This window comes from Lepisosteus platostomus, chromosome 1 (assembly GCF_059453375.1).
Source record: "Lepisosteus platostomus isolate fLepPlt1 chromosome 1, fLepPlt1.hap1, whole genome shotgun sequence".
Lineage (NCBI taxonomy): Eukaryota > Metazoa > Chordata > Actinopteri > Semionotiformes > Lepisosteidae > Lepisosteus > Lepisosteus platostomus.
In genome coordinates this window covers 69,504,863-69,524,875 of record NC_142611.1, presented here as the reverse complement: position 1 = coordinate 69,524,875, position 20,013 = coordinate 69,504,863, and the positions used below count along the sequence as shown (strand labels likewise).

The following is a 20,013-nucleotide window of genomic DNA, read 5'->3' as shown; positions in this document are numbered from 1 at the left end:
CTCATGTTGTTCACTGCACTGCTCAGATTATAGTTAGAGTTTGTATATTGAGTTAATAGCAGAAGTCACACAGGAATAAAACCTTTCCTTTTACATGTGTCATATATAGATTGCAGAAACCACAACAGGACTTCCTTCAGACTGCAGAAAGGTTCAACTTTATTTTCTCAGTAATGACCGTTCGTGCTCCAGGTGAGGTCAGAGATTAAAAGCATCGTCGCTGTGCGAGGATGCAGGCTGGGGGCCTGCAGTGGGCTCAGTGCACACAGTGCCCCTGTGCGCCCCGCCCCCCTCCCGTTAGAAAAGCCCTTTGCTCTTCTTGAGGCAGAGCTGTTTCCAGTGGGGCAGACCGTCAAACTCGTCCCGGGAGATTCCCATGACAGCGACGAAGTCCTCATCCGAGAGGTGCTTCTGCGGAGAGAGGAGAGGGAGGCGAGAGCTCAGTGGTAGGGTGTTGGGGTGGCAGGGTGTTGGGGTGTAGGGTAGTCGGAGTGTCAGGGTGTTGGGGTGTAGGGGTGTTGGGGTGGCATAGTGTGGGAGTGTGGGAGTGTAGGGGTGTTGGGGTGGCGTAGTGTGGGGGTGTTGGGGTGTCGGAGTGTAGGGGTGTTGGAGTGTGGGGGTGTTGGGGTGTCGGAGTGTCATGGTGTGGGGGTGTTGGAAAGCTCTATCTGATTGCTTGCTGCTGCCCCGAGCCTGCAGTCCCAGAGCAGGACCCTTGAGCGGTGACTCAGAACTGGAGGCTGGCAGTTCCTGACTCAGCTCTGCCCAGGCTTACTTTACTGGAGTCCTCTAAGTCAGGGGTCAGGGATTAGAGACAGGGCCTAGGGCTTGGGGACTGGGACAAGGGTCAGGGGTCAGGGAGAGGGCTCAGGGACAGGGGGAGGGGTCAGGGACAGGGAGAGGGGTCAGGGGTCACAGTCGGGGGCAGAGGGGGTACAGTTGCGCCCTACCTCCTTCAAGGCGGGGTCCACGCCCTCCGGCAGCTCATGCGCCTGTTTGTTGAGCAGCTCCTTGGGAGAGAATTTCTCGTAAGACTTGGGGGCCTCATCTGGGGCCGCAGAGCTTCCGTTCAGATCCTGGGGGGTGCACAGAAGAGACCACTTACTTCCCAGAGTCCAGCTCCCTTCGGCCCATTCATCTCAATGCTCTCCGCTGATCTGTTTTAGTTTCCATGTTTCTCCCTCACTATGTGAATTAGGGATGGCACGCTGGGGTCAGCGCTGGGGCCCTGGGTCCTGTCTGCGTGGAGTTTGTATGGGTCTCCTCCACATGCTCCTGTTTCCTCACACAGTAGTGGTGGGGTTAATTGGTTTCTGGGAAAGCCCGTGTGTGAGTGTGTGTGTCTGTGTCATTGTGTGCCCTGCGATGGACTGGCATCCTGACCAGATTGTACCCCCAGTTGTGCCCGTTGCTTGCCAGGATAAGCTCCAGCTCTCCCACAACCCTGAATCGGCTGAAGTGGTTTGAAAATGGAGGGATGGGTCTGTAAATAAAGAGCTGACTGGGAGACTTGATGACCTGTCCTGCAGCGAAATCTGGGTGAACTGCTGTTTCTCACCACCAGAAGGCGCTGTGACCACACTCCCCTGCCTCCCAGTGTGTTTTACACTGACGATGTGCTCTGTTGACGTCAATCGCCCCTCACTGAGGACACCCTGCTGCTAGACCTGCATCTTCCTTACCGCCGCAAGCCTGGTGAAAGAGGCAGCGTCGCCCAGCTCCTTCTTCAGCTCCTCATAGGTCTTTCCTCCCTGTGAGGGAAACAGCAGCTGAGGAGTTAAACAGCCGTGGCGGGCAGGAGAGCCGGAGACAGGAGATGAAGCAGAGCAGTAAAGACAGGGTCTTGGGGGCACTCACACTCCACTTGTTGGGGTCCCAGGCGGTGAACCAGCCAGTGAAGGTTGGAGGCTCGAAACCCTGCTTGATGAGTAGGATGGGGGTGTCAGGGTCACGCCCCCCAGGGTGAGTGAGCAGGTACTCCTGACATGTGACCACCGCCTGCTCGCGCTCAGTCTTGTTCGCCGAGTTGCCCACCCAGAGGAACACCTGTGCGGGGCACCCAGACGCACATCACTGCTGCTGACACCAGCACATCACAGCATAGACACACACACATCACAGCACAGACACACACATCGCAGACACACATCACAGCACAGACACACACACATCACAGTACAGACACACACATCACAGCACAGACACACACATCGCAGACACACATCACAGCACAGACACACACACATCACAGTACAGACACACACATCACAGACACACATCACAGTAGAGACACATGCATCACAGACACATCACTGCTGCTGACACCAGCACATCACAGTACAGACACACACATCGCAGACACACATCACAGCACAGACACACGCATCGCAGACACACATCACAGTACAGACACACACATCACAGACACACATCACTGCTGCTGACACCAGCACATCACAGTACAGACACACGCATCACAGACACACACGCATCACAGACACACATCACAGAACAGACATACACATCACAGCACAAACACACACACACACACATCACAGTACAGACATACAAAAACATCACAGTACAGACAAACATATCAGAGCACAGAAGCAGGCACATTACTGAACAGATACACACACATCGCATACACATCACAGGACAGACACACACTGTGATCACTCCATGACTGCACTACTATAATACTGACCCATTAGAAAATAGCACAAATGAACTAAACCGTAACATGACATCATATACAGGGCCTTTCATCTTACTTGGTCCCAGGTGTCCAGAAGCATGACATCATCCTCGCTGAGGTCATCCTGTGTGAACTGTGTCACCTCAGTGGCAATGAAGCGACCAGTCTTATTGGATAATTCAAAGAGGCGGGGCTGGTGATCTGGAACTTCCTGCTGTAGCCTGCCAATAAGAGAGGGAGTTGCAGTTTAAAGCTTTCCGATGACTTTACAAAATGTGGAGCAAATGCAGGGTAATTATCAATATTGACAGCTGTTACTGGCGTAATTCCAGGATTGACAACTTCCCCTGGGGTTATTCTCATGTTTTACAGCTGCCCCTTGGGGTAATTCCCATGATTGACAGCTGCCCTTGGGGTAGTTCGCATGATTGACGGCTGATCTGGGGTAAGTCTCATGATTGACGGCTGCCCCTGGGTTAATGCCCATGATTGACAGCTGCTCCTGGGGTAGTTCTCATGATGGACGGCTGGCCCTGGGGTAGTTCTCATGATTGACAGCTGCTCCTGGGGTAGTTCTCATGATGGATGGCTGGCCCTGGGGTAGTTCTCATGATTGACAGCTGGCCCTGAAGGAGGGGGTCTGACCTCTTGTCGTTGGCGTAGGGTGTCTTTCCACCCAGCTGCTCCCAGAACTCGGCAGGCTCCAAGCCCTCAGCCACAATCTCCTCGGACCCTTTACCAATCAGCGCGCTCAGCTTCTTCGCCATCTCTCGCTCGTCCCCGCTGGAGCCCTGCAGCGCGAGACACAGCCCTGAGGCCTGGCTCCACACTCCCCTGCTTCCTCACAGGTGTGGGCAGGTCCCCCTCCCACACCCCACCTTCCAGCTTTCTCCTCCTTCAACAAGTCACCTCTTGTATTCTCCTTAGCCTCTGCCTCCTCTCTCCCCTTCACCTCCTCTCTGCTCCTGTCTCTACCCTTCACCTGCTGTCTGCCTCCTGTCTCTACTCTTCACCTCCTCTCTGCTCCTGTCTCTATCCTTCACCTGCTGTCTGCCTCCTGTCTCTGCCCTTCACCTCCTCTCTGCTCCTGTCTCTCCCCTTCACCTCCTCTCTGCCTCGTCTCTACCCTTCACCTCCTCTCTGCTCCTATCTCTACCCTTCACCTCCTATCTGCCTCGTCTCTACCCTTCACCTCCTCTCTATCTCCTGTCTCTACCCTTCACCTCCTCTCTGCTCCTGTCTCTATCCTTCACCTGCTGTCTGCCTCCTGTCTCTGCCCTTCACCTCCTCTCTGCCTCGTCTCTACCCTTCACCTCCTCTCTATCTCCTGTCTCTACCCTTCACCTCCTCTCAGCTCCTGTCTCTACCCTTCACCTCCTCTCTCCTTTACCTTTCCACACCACACGAAGTAGCCCGCCTGGTGCTGCAGCAGGAAGACATCGTTGGAGTTGAGGGAGGCGGCCAGTGCCGGCACCTCGATGGCCTTGGTGTTGGACGGCTCGGTGCCGCGGACCTGCAGCAGTCGGACGGGCGGCTCGGGGTCCGTAATGCCCCTCCGGGAGGTGCCGCCCTGGAGCAGAGGTCACGGGGGCAAAGGTGAACGCTGGCACACAATATCGAGTACTGCAGACTTGCCAAACCCCACATTCCTCCGCCATCAGATCCGTGATGCTGTGATCTCCTGCTTCCTTCACAAATCCGCTCACACGACAGTATGAATCATCTGAATAATATTTATACACAGTGGGCAGGAAAGCTGAAGCTCACCTCGAAGATGACCATCCTGCCCTTGAAGATGGACATGAAGTGGCGCGGCTCCTTGCCCATGGTGACGCGCACCTGGACCGGTTTCCCGCCGTACTTCTGGTCCAGACTGACGGCCTGGTAGGCCGAGGCGGCGATCTCGTCCTGGGAGGCATGACGACCCTGAGTGGAGGTGAAAGGTCAAAGGTGCCGCCAGTGAAGCTGACGCTGGAGTCTGTTGAAATGGAAGACAGCAACTCGGCCGAAGCGCCAAGAGCACCTTCCAGTCCCAGCACAGGGGAGGCTAGCTGGTTCTAGCAATAACACTGATAAATTAGAGAGGTACAGCTACTCCACAGCTCTCTGGTCCCGAGTTTGATTCCAGACTAGGACACCTTCTGTGTGGAGTTTGCATGATCTCCCTGTTTGCTCATGGGTGTTCTGGTTTCCACCCACCTTCCAAAGACATGCAGTCCAGTTAAATTGCTCAATGTGTGTGTTTGTGCTGTGTGTCCTGACACACACCCTGGACAGGACAACAGCCCATCACAGGACACACACACCCTGGACAGGACACCAGCTCATCACACCACACATACACCCTGGACAGGACAACAGCCCATCACAGGACACCAGCCCATCACAGGACACATACACCCTGGACAGGACAACAGCCCATCACAGGACACATACACCCTCGACAGGACAACAGCCCATCACAGGACACCAGCCCATCACAGGACACACACACCCTGGACAGGACACCAGCCCACCACACCACACATACACCCTGGACAGGACACCAGCCCATCACAGGACACACACATCCTGGACAGGACAACAGCCCATCACAGGACACACACACCCTGGACAGGACACCAGCTCATCACACCACAGATACACCCTGGACAGGACAACAGCCCATCACAGGACACCAGCCCATCACAGGACACATACACCCTGGACAGGACAACAGCCCATCACAGGACACACACACCCTGGACAGGACACCAGCTCATCACACCACAGATACACCCTGGACAGGACAACAGCCCATCACAGGACACATACACCCTGGACAGGACAACAGCCCATCACAGGACACCAGCCCATCACAGGACACACACACCCTGGACAGGACACCAGCCCATCACAGGACACACACACCCTGGACAGGACAACAGCCCATCACACCACACATACACCCTCGACAGGACAACAGCCCATCACAGGACACCAGCCCATCACAGGACACACACACCCTGGACAGGACAACAGCCCATCACAGGACACACACACCCTGGACAGGACACCAGCTCATCACACCACAGATACACCCTGGACAGGACAACAGCCCATCACAGGACACCAGCCCATCACAGGACACATACACCCTGGACAGGACAACAGCCCATCACAGGACACACACACCCTGGACAGGACACCAGCTCATCACACCACAGATACACCCTGGACAGGACAACAGCCCATCACAGGACACATACACCCTCGACAGGACAACAGCCCATCACAGGACACCAGCCCATCACAGGACACACACACCCTGGACAGGACAACAGCCCATCACAGGACACATACACCCTCGACAGGACAACAGCCCATCACAGGACACCAGCCCATCACAGGACACACACACCCTGGACAGGACACCAGCTCATCACACCACAGATACACCCTGGACAGGACAACAGCCCATCACAGGACACCAGCCCATCACAGGACACATACACCCTGGACAGGACAACAGCCCATCACAGGACACACACACCCTGGACAGGACACCAGCCCACCACACCACACATACACCCTGGACAGGACAACAGCCCATCGCAGGACACCAGCCCATCACAGGACACATACACCCTGGACAGGACAACAGCCCATCACAGGACACACACCCTGGACAGGACACCAGCCCACCACACATACACCCTGGACAGGACAACAGCCCATCACAGGACACCAGCCCATCACAGGACACATACACCCTGGACAGGACAACAACTCATCACAGGACACACACACCCTGGACAGGACACCAGCCCATCACACCACACATACACACTAGACCGGACAACAGCCCATCACAGGACACCAGCCCATCACAGGACACACACACCCTGGACAGGACAACAGCCCATCACAGGACACACACACCCTGGACAGGACACCAGCCCATCACACCACACATACACACTAGACCGGACAACAGCCCATCACAGGACACCAGCCCATCACAGGACACATACACCCTGGACAGGACAACAACTCATCACAGGACACATACACCCTGGACAGGACACCAGCCCATCACAGGACACACACACCCTGGACAGGACACCAGCCCATCACAGTGAAACACCTGACACAAGTTACCCCTTCTTTCAAAAGGGTAGGGAACAGGAGCTTCTGGAGAAAACTATCTGCACTGCACAGTCTGGAACTGAAGCCAGGACCTGGACATGAATCTGCTGTGCTGTGACACTACAGTGCAGGCCATTCATATATAGCACACAGAAATAACTGAACTGTTTTCTGCAAACACACAGGTTTGAAGGACTGTTCACTAAGCAAGATCACATCTTGCGGTGGCTTTATGGCTAAGGATCTGCGCCTGTGGCTGGAAGGTTGCCAGTTCAAATCCCGTGGCCAGCAGCGTAATCCTACTTCGTTGGGCCCCTGAGCAAGGCCCTTAACCCCAACTGCTCTATGGATGCCATATAAATGTCTGACCCTGTGCTCTGACCCCAGGCTTCTCTTTCTGTCTGTGTGTCTCATGGAGAGCAAGCTGGGGTATGTGAAAAGACAAATTACTTATACAAGAAATTGTATATGACCAATAAAGTGATCTTATCTTATCTGTCTGAATGCCTGCCTGCAGTTCCCAGGCTGTCCAGCAGGTGACAGCAGCAGCCTCACCTGCCAGAAGTAGAGCAGGTAGCACTTCCTGTTGTTGACCTCATAAGTGTACAGCACCAGGTAGCAGTCGCCTCCGTAGAAGAAGCCGTAGGACTTGGGGTCAACGGGGGCCAGCTCCACATTCTCAATCCTCCACACCTGCAGAGGGCGACACAGATCGGTGCAGCTTCTGCTTCCTGTTGCTGGAGTTAGCACATCTCCCTACACACCTGGCTTATGGCCATGGGATCAGTCAAGACCAGGTAGTGTGGATCTTGGTTTAGCGTCTCATCTGAACGACAGCGCCTTCTACAGCCCGGTGTCCCTGGTCACCAGACTGGGTATGAATTTCACCAAACCACTGGTTTGGAAACTCAGGCACAGAAGGAAGAGCGCCACCTGGTGGTCTGTATGAATCCCGGCTCTGTTTTCGACCTGAGAGTCCATGGCTCACACAGGAAGGAAGCGATTATTATTAAAGTCATGGGTGCTGCATAGTTTTGCATAACATTGCTTGACCAAACACTAATACCAGACTGTGTCCAGTCTAGCTCCAGTGCAGATGATCCATTTCATTTTCTATATTCAGATGAATCTATTTTCATATAGAAGGGACTGACTCCTCCTCTGCTGTCTTCACTGAGCTGCACTGGTTACTGGACTGGGCAGCTGCAGAGCTGCTGGTGAGCCCGTGTCACTGCTGGGGGAGCTCACCTCCACCTGGCCCGAGCCATCGTCCACCATGCGCTCCTGCGCCGAGATCTCCGGCTTGGCGTGCATGAGGGTGGCGTCAAACTTCTCCTGGGACACCTTGGCTGGGGGAGACAGGAGGGCAAGGGATCGATCAACTTGTACCCATCCAACCGTCAACAGGAGCGGGTGAAGGTTCAGTCCACGCCGAGAGGAAAGGAACAGAGACACAACGTTTCGGCTGTGGAGCTTCTCCAGGTGTGAGGGAGAGAGGCAAACGGGCAGTTAATGCAGCACAGGAGAGCAGAAGAGAGGGTAGTTGAGAGATGTGAAGTCAAAACCTGCACATGAATAGAGAAGAAATTCTAACAGAGAATAAAATATTCTCTATTCTTATATCTTCGGATATTCTCTATTCTAATGGAGCATAGACATTTCTCTATGCAGTTCCAGGTTTTGGCTTCACACCTGTCTTCCAGTTCTCCCAGAGTGCTGACACTCCTCCACTCCCTGCTCAGTTTCCCTCTGTCCCTCACACCTGGAGAAGCTCCACAGCCGAAACACAGCTTGCAACTTAAATCAGAACACGACTGTGGGCGCCGGTACCCCCAGACCACAGCAGGACCCCCGCGGGAAACACAAGCTGCCAGGTCGGGGGTGGCGGAGGGCCACGGATCCAGGCTCTCAGGACTCACCCACTCTGCCCACGCTGTAGGTCCTCCCCATGCCCACCGTCTGCTCCCTGACCACCCAGCTCTGGAACAGCTGCTTGAACAGCGCGGACTCGGCGCCGTCGTTCACCGTCTCCACGTTGGTGGTGACCGGGTAGTGTTTCATCTTGATGAAATCCTGCGGAGCAGAGGTGACACCCTCAGTCCAGCAGGGCTCGCAGCTCTACCTTCAGACCTGGGGGAGAGGGGCTGCACTGGCTCACTTCACTGAGTACTGAACTCATTTACACCCTGCGCTGAGATACAGAGGCTTCTCGGTGTACCTGAGCCACTCCATCCAAACTGGCACCTTAGATAAAATCATGATCTGCTTCCTAGGATGATGGGTGAGTTTAGAAGAGGTGCCACTGCCCAATAATTAGAGTCTAGAAAAATGCTAACTGTAATAGTGATTCCTTGCATTTCTGTAATGCTTTTCAGCTCAGCCCTCAATAAACGAGCTCAGAGCCTTCCTTCTGACGCAAGGACCCAGTCGTATTCCCCTGCGCGGGTCACACACCATAGCGCGCGCCATGGCGGTCTGCCGCTCTGCCTTGTTCGCCCGTTTGCCCTTCCACACGAAGATCTTCACACCGCCCTGGTCCAGGATGTAGCAGTCCTGCAAAACACAAGGTGGCAGTCAAGAGCGGAGCCCGGCCGCAGGGCTCGGGGGGTTGTGCTTGTCAGGCTGGGGCGTCATCAGCTCGGTGACCCCTCTCTCAGTGTGTCGCACACTCACATCGTGGTTCAGCAGGTCCTGGACCAGTGGCCTTGTTGCAACCTCGGTGACCTTCATCTGACCCTGAGCATCAGACACGCTGCGGGAACAGGACAGGGAGGATCATGGGATCACAGGACGTTATTGACATACAAACAGACACAGAGGCTGTAGGCACAGACTGACATGGAGACACAGACTGACACACAGAGAAAGACATGAAAGGACAGGTAGACACACAGAGACACAGGCTAACACACAGAGACAGAAACACAGACTGACACACAGAGACAGAGACACAGGCTGACACACAGAGACAGACATGAAAGAATAGATAGACACACAGAGACAGAGACACAGGCTGACACACAGAGACAGACATGAAAGGATAGATAGACACACAGAGACAGAGACACAGGCTGACGTGGAGACAGACTTGGAGACAGACAGACACAGACTGACACACAAAGGCACAGACACAGACTGACACATAGAGACACAGGTTGACACACAGAGACACAGGCTGATGTGTTGGTCACTGACAGTCACTGTTACAGTAACTTTCTAACAGACTGACGTGGAGACAGACAGACAAACAGAGACAGAGACACAGACACCCAGACACACAGGCTGACATGGAAACACATAGAGACAGAGGCTGACATGGAGACAGACTGACACACAGAGACACAGGCTAATGTGGAGACTGACACAAAGAGACACAGGTTGACATGGAAACACAGGTTGACATGGAGTCAGACTGACACAAAGAGACACAGGTTGACATGGAAATACATAGAGACAGAGGCTGACATGGAGACAGACTGACACACAGACACACAGGAGACAGCTGACACACGCAGGCCCTCAGCCTGAACTCACTGGTACAGGGTGACGTTGGCTTTCTGCTGCTGGTCGGCCTGTTCGTCCGGCTCCCCTCTGCCCAGCTCCAGCGTCCGCTGGCCCAGAATCCCAGTCAGGATCTCCAGCAGCTCCGGCGAGTCCTGCTCTGCATCGCCCTCAATCACCCCGATCTCCGCACGGCCCCCCCGCTCCCGATCCCGAATATCCCTGGCCAGCAACATTCCCTGCAGGAGACAAGCAAGAGGACACACCCCACAGGTCTGATTACACAGCAGTCTGATCCAGTCCAGGTTTTACCAGTTCCAGGAAACTGCACGCAAGGGGACAATAAGCTCTAGAGGTTTTAAAACAAAGTGCCCTATTGTTTGCTCAGTAGCATTGAACGTTATATTCCACATCAGGATTGTAAGTCCAGTGAGAACAACAAGCCCTCCAGCAGCTAAACCCTGGGTTTCTTAGGGTGCATCTTCCACCACCCTAGTTCTGATTCAAGTCTCATTTTAAGCCAGAGGCCACAATTAACAAAACAGGACAGTCATGTGGTAAACAACACCGGTAAGACAAGTTTGGGGTGATGGCTGTACAGTATGTGATTCAAAGTCAGAACGGTCAGTGGAAGACATCAGTATGAGGTCTTCCTCTCTCTGCACTGTCTCTCTGTGCATGTGGACTGTGAAGACTGTGTCAGTGTGCACATGGTGTGTCCAGAGATACTGTCCAGTGCTCAGTAATCAGTGTTGTCCACTGTCCAGTGTCCAGCACCTTGAGCCTCTCCTGCTGGTTGCTCTCAGGACCATTCCACTGGATGATGGTCTTGCCGTTGTCCAGGAGGAAGACATCTCCCAGGTTGAAGCTCTTCCAGTCCATCTCCACCTGCAGAGACCCAGTAATTTCAATTCTAGATGCTTTACTGGCATGACCGATGAGTACAATCAGTGTTATCAAAGCAAAACAAATACCATCATCATTAAAAAATCTACAGACATTTACAATAAAGACACATCATACAATATTTACATATATTGTAGACATATGGAGCATTATTGAGAGACAGGCTCACATACTGGGCTGCCAGTTCAACTGTATCATTGCTGCACAGGATGTCCCACTGTATGCAGGACACACCCACCATGTGGTCCTCCTGTCACTCACAAGCCACGCCCACAGTAAAACACCCCACTGTAGCCAGTACACTTGTGTGTGTGTGTGTGTGTGTGTGTGTGTGTGTGTGTGTGTGTGTGTGTGTGTGAGAGAGAGAGCGAGAACTCTGTCAGTGTGTGTGTGAGCTGTCAGTGTGTGTGAGTGGGACCTGTCAGTGTGTGTGAGTTGGACCTGTCAGTGTGTGTGAGCTCTCAGTGAGTGTGTGTGTGAGCTCTGTCTGTGTGTGTGTGTGAGCTCTGTCTGTGTGTGTGTGTGAACTCTGTCAGTCTGTGTGTGGCAGCCCTGTTAGTGTGTGTGAGCTCTGTGTGTGCGTGTGAGCTCTGTCAGTGTGTGTGAGTGGGACCTGTCAGTGTGTGTGTGAGCTCTCAGTGAGTGTGTGTGAGTTGGACCTGTCAGTGTGTGTGAGCTCTCAGTGAGTGTGTGTGTGAGCTCTGTCTGTGTGTGTGTGTGAGCTCTGTCTGTGTGTGTGTGTGAACTCTGTCAGTCTGTGTGTGGCAGCCCTGTTAGTGTGTGTGAGCTCTGTGTGTGCGTGTGAGCTCTGTCAGTGTGTGTGAGTGGGACCTGTCAGTGTGTGTGTGAGCTCTCAGTGAGTGTGTGTGAGTGGGACCTGTCAGTGTGTGTGAGCTCTCAGTGAGTGTGTGTGTGAGCTCTGTCTGTGTGTGTGTGTGTGAGCTCTGTCAGTGTGTGAGCTCTGTCAGTCTGTGTGTGGCAGCCCTGTCAGTGTGTGTGAGCTCTGTGTGTGCGTGTGAGCTCTGTCAGTGTGTGTGAGTGGGACCTGTCAGTGTGTGTGTGAGCTCTGTCAGTGTGTGTGTGAGCTGTCAGTGTGTGTGTGAGCTCTGTCTGTGTGTGTGTGAGCTGTCAGTGTGTGTGTGAGCTCTGTCTGTGTGTGTGTGTGTGTGTGTGTGAGCTCTGTCAGTGTGTGTGAGTGGGACCTGTCAGTGTGTGTGTGAGCTCTGTCAGTGTGTGTGTGAGCTGTCAGTGTGTGTGTGAGCTCTGTCTGTGTGTGTGTGTGAGCTCTGTCAGTGTGTGTGTGAGCTCTCAGTGTGTGTGTGAGAGCTGTCAGTGTGTGTGTGAGCTCTGTCAGTGTGTGTGTGTGTGTGTGTGTGTGAGCTGTCAGTGTGAGAGCCAGGCTGATGCACCTCTTTGGCAGTCACCCTCCTCTTTCCCTTCACGTGCAGCAGCCTCTTGATGTCGTAGCTGTTGGTCTCCATGTGTTTCATCCCTGATGCCACGCCCCCCTTCTTATAGCTGCAGAGCAAGCCAGACAGACAGATGGGTGGACAGAGCCAGACGGAGGGACCGCACTCTCTCACTCCGCCCTGCAGCCCCAGGTACGTGACGGAGCGATCTGACACTCAAGCACTCGGTCAACTCAAACCCTTCCAGGTGGAACAGAAGATGCAGCTGTCACTCGGGACACCACCTCCTTGAGCACCACCAGGGATGCCTGTCCCTCTTTATAACCCTCTGGGCCTGCAGTGTCAGGGCAGGGGGTACAGTATAGCACACTGCAAGGCTGCTCTTCCTCAGAACCGGGCCTGTTAAAGCTCAGCGCTTCCCTGACACAGCTGGGCAGCTGGATCCAGGCTCCGGGCACCCCCGTGGGGACTCACATGACGCCCTGCTTGAAGTAGCCCCTGAAGGTGTCCGACTCGTGGCCCTGGACCTCCCGGTGCTGGACGGGCCTCCCGCCCAGGAACTCGTCCAGCTGGGTGATGTAGATGGCGGCGGCCCCCTGCTCGTCCTGCGTGGATTCGGACCCGATCCAGTAGTGGGCGTGGTAGGACACCGTGGTGCCGCAGCGCTGCGTCTGAGAGAAACACACACGTCGGGCGACAAGAGACTGGGCTCAAGCCCCTCTGCGCCCTCTGCTGGCGGGTTCCGGGACCCACACATGCGGCACGCTGGAGAGAAGGACAGGTTAGAAGCTTGGTGTTGAAACTCCACCTCCGACCAGCGAACACACACACCGGGTGGAGAGGAAAATCGGATTACAGTTCGAAAAGTGTTCACGTCTTTTCTCCTGTCCAGCACACAACAGAGCAGTACTCCTCGTCGGCTGTACCCCTGGACTTCGAACAAGTGCGTGAACTTAATGATAAGACTGATTCATGTAACTGCGCCTTTATTATTTAATCAAGGGTTTGGTTAATCCTCAGATCAGTTCGTTACGGAATACGACAGAGCAAGGCAGGCCACATGGCCTCCGCTCAGTTGTAGTCGTACTGTATGTTCTAATTTATGTTTACGTGCATAATTGGCAGTTTGATTAAATACCATAAAAACGAATGTAATAATCTGCTTACTCACAGACAGCAGGATGTAACAATCTCCTTCGTAGAAGCTGCCGTGGAACTTCTCCTGCACCAGCACCAGTTCCATCTTCTGCAACACAAAGAGGGGGGAGACGAGCTGAGCAGGGCTGGAGGAAAATCGGCTGAACTGGCCCTCCAGGCAGCAGCGCAGAGCAGGGCTGAGGATTCCGGGTTCAAATCCCAGGTGGGACACAGCTGCTGTGCCCTTGAGCTGGGTGTGCCGCTCGGGTGGCTCCAGTTAAATGCCCAGCTGTGTAAACGGACACTCATGTGCGTCTCTTTGGATAAAAACTTCAGCCAAAAGATGACCAATGAATCTCTAGAGAGATGACAGGGCAGCTCATTGGAGAGCTGATTCAAGATCTAACCGTAAATGATCAGGATCTGATGCTTCGGAGAAACTACAAGATACTTAAATAGACATCTGGAAGATAAAACCAAAGTGGGAGTGTTTGAAGGAAACTGAAAATGAACTGTGGAGCTGCCCTGCCCTCGGAAGAGGCAGCACAGGTTCTCCTGGAGAATGGGCACTAATACACAGTCCAGGGAGACGCGGTGGATTAGGCTACAGCCAAGGAGCTGTGGAGCCTGTCGCTGCCCCCCTGTGGGGCAGGAATACCGCGCTCAGGCCGGGGAAGAGCATCATAGGCTTACATCGCACGCACAGCACACAAAACAGGGGAAAGGGAAAGGGTTTTTAAAAGTCTTAGATCTGGGTTTTAAAGGGCCCCGGAACAAGGATTGGGCAACTTTTCCTCTGCTTGCGGAAACGATGAGTTATGCCATGTAAGACTTATATTAAAGACATGAAAGATTAAAAACAGAAGGAAGGTGTCTGTATTCCATTTTTTAGTGTGGTCCATTCTAGAAAATTGGGTGCTGTGATTTAGGGCGACACACTCGTCGTGCCCTGACGAGGCTCAGAGACAGCCCCGCTCACCACGAGTGGGGGAGACTCAGCGGTACCTCGATCCTCCAGACGATGATCCCAGGCGTGTGGGTGACGGCGCGGAACGTGTACTCCATCCTGCCCGCGGTCTTCCTCGGCTCTCCTGTGGGCTGAAACACCACCACCATCATCATCATCACAGCTGCTTCAGCAGACGGCTCTGGCCCCCCACAGGGCAGCTCCCAGGTCGACAGGTGCCTGTGCAGCCACACGGGGGCGCTGTCGTGCAGCATGGGGTGAGAACCCAGGGCTGGCCCACTGCACATTCCCGCCTCGGGAGCAGGGAAGGTCTGAAACTCGCTGGCCCAAACCAGTCACAGACCCAGGGAGGAACACGCTGTCCTGCTAAGGACACTTCGCCCTGTCTTACAGGAACAACATGCACAGGACCCTCCAGGGAGATCTGCCCTTCAGCTCCAGAGCTTCAAGCCCCGCCTGCCCTGAGTGACTGCTGCCCCTGAACGACAGAATACCTTCGCACAAAGCTCTTGGCACCTCCACAGCAGTCAGGAGACAACAGATAACAGGTAACAGGTAAAACCCACAAGCTCATCTCAGGCATTCAGTCAAGGTCCTTTACTGCTTCCTGGGATCTTTGGGTTCTGGCACCAATCACACTTACAAACCTGGAATCTTCCCTGTCCGGCTCAAACACAAACCCCCCCACCATCCCGCTCCCGAAACCATTATCCCACGCCTGTCCTCGTTCCTGCTTCCCAGCCTCAACCCAAACTGCAGAGCCGAGAGCCTACAGGAATCCCGGCCGAGGGTCGGCTCCTACCTCAGTGCAGCGAGCTGGTCAGTCGGCGATGTCCGGCGATGTCCGGCTGTAGGGCTCAGGCGAGATCGAGACTCACTGGACCGACCTGCTGCGGGGAAAGGAGCACGAGGATCTGCTGCCTTCGCTCCAGCGCGCACCAGCCCAGCCCAGCCCGGCGCTATTTGACTGAGTTTGCATGTTTCGAGCGTCGCTGCCTCCTCCCTTCGATCCCTCCTCCGAAAGGGAAAGGCCTTTGACCGCCAGAGGCAAATGAAGACAGAACTATTACAGACTCGCATGCAAAGGAGAGGCCGGGGGGGGGCGATCTCAGGAGCTGACCGCCCCAGGGGGTGGACAGGCTTGGGGGGGCCGCCGGACGTCGATTTCAGGAACGCACCCCACCTGTCCACTCCCACCCCGCCTGGGGCCCGAACAGAGCTCTCGGCATTGCCTGCATCCTTCCTGCCGAAAGGATATCTCAGCAGCTGCATTACCGCAGTGATGTGTTGATTTAGGAAAGAAATCTCGCTCCAGAGACACGAGCCCCCTGACATCTCCTCTAGCAGTAATGTGATGCCACAACCAGCCCTGAGGGGGTTAACTGTGCTGCTCCTGGTTTTGCATCCAGGGACAGATAGAGACTCAGATCCTGCCTGATGAGCAGCGAAGGAGAACTCTTTCCGATGACACGAAATGAATCTCTCGCTGTGTTCGTACACCGCTGGCAAGACAGACAAAACGTGTACGTACAGGGAAGGCCCACTCGAGAACCATCTTTCCAGTTCCTTACGAGACCCAGCGATGGGGAATACATCCCTTTGTGAAGAGAGGGCCGTTCACCATGTCTACCCTGATGACGACGGACACTGACAGTCGCTGTCTTAGCCCGTTCGCTTTCTGAACAAGGTTCTGTGCTTTCTGCACCTCTGGCGTGGGCACCCGCGGGGCGGCTGGGAGCAGCCATGCAGGGCTGGAGAGGGCCTGGCTTTCTCATTGCAATTCAGCGGGGAGTCTGCACGTGAAAACCCCCCGAGCCAGAGAGCAGGATGTGCTGCCCTGGGGCCTGTGGGGAGAGCAAACATTTTCTCAATTTTCTCTAAACAGAATGCAAATCCCCTGGGGCTTGTTTGTCCTGTGATGTTTGACTGCCAAATAGGCCTCAATGGCAGCGATAGGGACTCCAGCAGGGAAGGAGAGAGCAAAGCAGATAAGACCGACTCTTGAGGGAAGGAGAAATTTGGAGAATTTGATGTGTGCCTCTGAGTGCACGGCGGGGAGGGCCTCACTGCGTCTGCTCCAGATGCACACGGGTTCGACTGACAGGAGCAGCTGAGACAGGGGCTCGACTGACAGGAACTTGAACTTGAACTTGAACTTGAACTTTATTGCCATATGTAACCGGTACTGGTACAATGGAATTCTTACTTACAGAAAGTCTCTCGATTATAAAACAAGTGTAAAAAACAAAACAAAGTGCAAACAGTGCATCAAGACAATGTACAAACAAACAATAGACAATGTGCAAGTAAACATGCAGACAGTTTGAATGTAAACAATACAGACGTGTAAACAATGACTGGAGACGTACAATTAATAAATTACAATGAGGTAGATGGTGATGGTGTAGGTGTGGTCCGAGGGGGATGGCTAAATGTGTTCGCCAGTCTCACTGCTTGTGGATAGAAGCTATTGAAGAATCTAGTGGTAAGTGTCCGTATGCTCTTATATCTCTTGCCTGAGGGCAGTGGGGTGAAGAGCTCATGCCCTGGGTGGTGACTGTCCTCTGTGATGGCCAGAATTCTACCACGGCAGCGGTCCTCATAGAGCTGTTTAATCTCGGTGAGACCGCAGCCGATGATCTTCTGGGCCATATTGACCATTCTCTGCAGTGCCTTTCTTTCTTGCGAAGAGGTGTTGCCATACCACACGGTGATCCCGTTGGTGAGGACGCTCTCGATGGTGCAGCGGTAGAAGTTCACCAACACATGTATTGGCATCCCCCATCGCTTGAGGCACCTCAAGAAATAAAGGCGCTGCTGAGCCTTCTTCATGATAGAGTCAGTGTTCACAGTCCAGGTTAGATCTTTAGAGATGTGAATTCCCAAAAACCTTAAGCTGGTGACTGTTTCCACTTCCGTTCCATCAATACTGAGTGGGCTGTGAGTGTGTGGCCTGTGTCTCCGAAAGTCCACTATTAGCTCTTTCGTTTTCTTTATGTTCAAGTCCAGGTTATTGCTATGACACCACCTAAGCAGCTGTACAACTTCATCCCTGTAAGTGGACTCGTCATCATCACTGATCAGTCCTATTATAGTGGTGTCATCGGCAAACTTGATGATGCGGTTATTGCTGTGTCTTGCTGTACAGTCGTGAGTAAATAGGGAGTACAACCTTGGACTCAGACAGCAGCCTTGTGGGGTTCCAGTGCTCAGGGTGAGTGGTGTTGATGTTTTATTGCCTATCCGCACCACCTGTGGTCTCTCGATAAGAAAGTCCAGCAGCCAGTTGCAGACAGAGTTGCACAGACCTAATCCCCTGAGCTTTGTCACCAGTTGACAGGGTATGATGGAATTAAATGCTGAACTGTAGTCCACAAACAGCATTCTCACATACGAGTTCTTAGTGTCCAGGTGTTCCAAGGCTGTATGCAGAGCCAGGAGCAGCTCAGACAGGGGTTCGACTGACAGGGGTTCGACTGACAGGCGCAGCTCAGACAGGGGTTCGACTGACAGGAGCAGCTCAGACAGGGGTTCGACTGACAGGTGCAGCTGAGACAGGGGCTCGACTGACAGGAGCAGCTCAGACAGGGGTTCGACTGACAGGAGCAGCTGAGACAGGGGCTCGACTGACAGGAGCAGCTCAGACAGGGGTTCGACTGACAGGAGCAGCTCAGACAGGGGTTCAACAGACAGGAGCAGCAGCTCAGACAGGGGTTCGACTGACAGGAGCAGCAGCTCAGACAGGGGTTTGACTGACAGGAGCAGCTGAGAGGGGTTCGACTGACAGGAGCAGCTCAAACAGGGGTTCGACTGACAGGCGCAGCCCAGACAGGGGTTCGACTGACAGGAGCAGCAGCCCAGACAGGGGTTCGACTGACAGGAGCAGCAGCTCAGACAGGGGTTCGACTGACAGGAGCAGCAGCTCAGACAGGGGTTTGACTGACAGGAGCAGCTCAGACAGGGGTTTGACTGACAGGAGCAGCTCAGACAGGGGTTCGACTGACAGGAGCAGCAGCTCAGACAGGGGTTCGACTGACAGGAGCAGCTCAGACGGGTTCGACTGACAGGAGCAGCAGCTGAGACAGGGGTTTGACTGATAGGAGCAGCTCAGACAGGGGTTCGACTGACAGGATCAGCTCAGACAGGGGTTCGACTGACAGGAGCAGCAGCTCAGACAGGGGTTCGACTGACAGGAGCAGCTCAGACGGGTTCGACTGACAGGAGCAGCAGCTCAGACAGGGGTTCGACTGACAGGAGCAGCTCAGACAGGGGTTCGACTGACAGGAGGCTCCAGTACTACTGCAGACCTCCAATATGCTGTGTACTTTGCTGTATACCTTCAGTTTCAGGAAATGAAAAATCATCACATGGTGTCCCAAGGGACTCAATAAAAAAACCTCAGCTAGAGATAACAACCCAAACTCTCCAGCGGTCTCAATGCCATCTCTGTTCCTGCGGTTATCTGCCTCCCATCCACTTTGATTAGCATCTCCACCCAGGCAGCAGGAACACTCCTGCCAGAGAGCCTTGTACCCCTTACTGACCCTCCCTCCCAGGCAGACACTGGTCGGGCTTGATCGAGAACCAGGGAACGGACAGAAAGAGTGCAGGGTGCCAACTGTACAGGGGGAGTGCTCAAATAGGGGTGCAGGAAATAGGGGAGCACTACAGCGATCTCCTTGTATTGTAACCTCTCCTCTTCCTCGTTGATCCCAGCCATGTGAACTCTGGTTCTCCAATAGTTCAGTTAGCAGGGCATAGCAAACTAAGGGGGTTAGGAAACTGTCAAAACAAGACAAGGAAAATTCAGAAAGATTGAGGAAAAACTTCTGCTGTGTAGAAAATGCAAATGTGGGAGACCACCTGGCAGGTGACTACAAGCAGGTAAGTGTGGGGTGTTATATGCCAGGAACAACAAACACATTAAAAAATGTAAAAAGCTGAGCTTAGAAAACTGTTTGCGAAAAAGACCTCAGTGTTTGTGTGGAGAAACCCTCCAGGCAACATGGAGAAGCAGTAAACCCAGCGAAGGATGCGAGGATGGTCTCTGCGGAGGGCAGAGAGCAAGCCTGCCACGAGCCAACCCGCTCGCTATCACAGCTTTCCGAGGAAACAGAAGTGGCGATTTGAATACTGCTTTACTCGGCCACAATGTAAATCGGCTCACGGCAGTTCTCGCACTCTCGCTGCCTTATAAAGGCACAGCTTTCCCCAGGGGACGTGCAGGAGTCTGCCTGGACACGCCCCAGGCTCCCTGGCCATGAGGC

The 20,013-nt window shown here is 53.9% G+C and overlaps 1 protein-coding gene across 1 annotated transcript; it reads right to left on the bottom strand.

Moving 5' to 3' along the window:
- Positions 1 to 139: 139 nt before the first annotated feature.
- avil (advillin) lies at positions 140 to 15,718 on the bottom strand. Its single transcript, XM_088635839.1, has 20 exons — positions 15,549 to 15,718; positions 14,785 to 14,877; positions 13,814 to 13,888; positions 13,117 to 13,313; positions 12,643 to 12,751; positions 11,105 to 11,215; positions 10,361 to 10,566; positions 9,500 to 9,578; positions 9,281 to 9,379; positions 8,746 to 8,899; positions 8,075 to 8,175; positions 7,382 to 7,519; positions 4,466 to 4,624; positions 4,089 to 4,268; positions 3,344 to 3,489; positions 2,775 to 2,919; positions 1,858 to 2,046; positions 1,683 to 1,751; positions 951 to 1,076; positions 140 to 411 (listed from the first exon to the last, which is right to left on the bottom strand). The coding sequence occupies exons 2-20, from the start codon at positions 14,842 to 14,844 to the stop codon at positions 298 to 300; spliced, it is 2,457 nt and encodes an 818-aa protein (XP_088491965.1). The 5' UTR covers positions 14,845 to 14,877; positions 15,549 to 15,718; the 3' UTR covers positions 140 to 297.
- Positions 15,719 to 20,013: the final 4,295 nt, after the last annotated feature.

Bases quoted from the DNA above. Each gene is read 5' to 3' on its own strand.
- avil (XM_088635839.1), bottom strand. From the start codon at position 14,844: ATGGAGTACACGTTCCGCGCCGTCACCCACACGCCTGGGATCATCGTC. The intron at 9,380-9,499 runs GTGAGTGTGCGA...TGTGTTTTGCAG, and splicing joins AGGACCTGCTGAACCACGAT to GACTGCTACATCCTGGACCA. The intron at 2,920-3,343 runs GTCAGACCCCCT...TCTTATTGGCAG, and splicing joins CCCTACGCCAACGACAAGAG to GCTACAGCAGGAAGTTCCAG.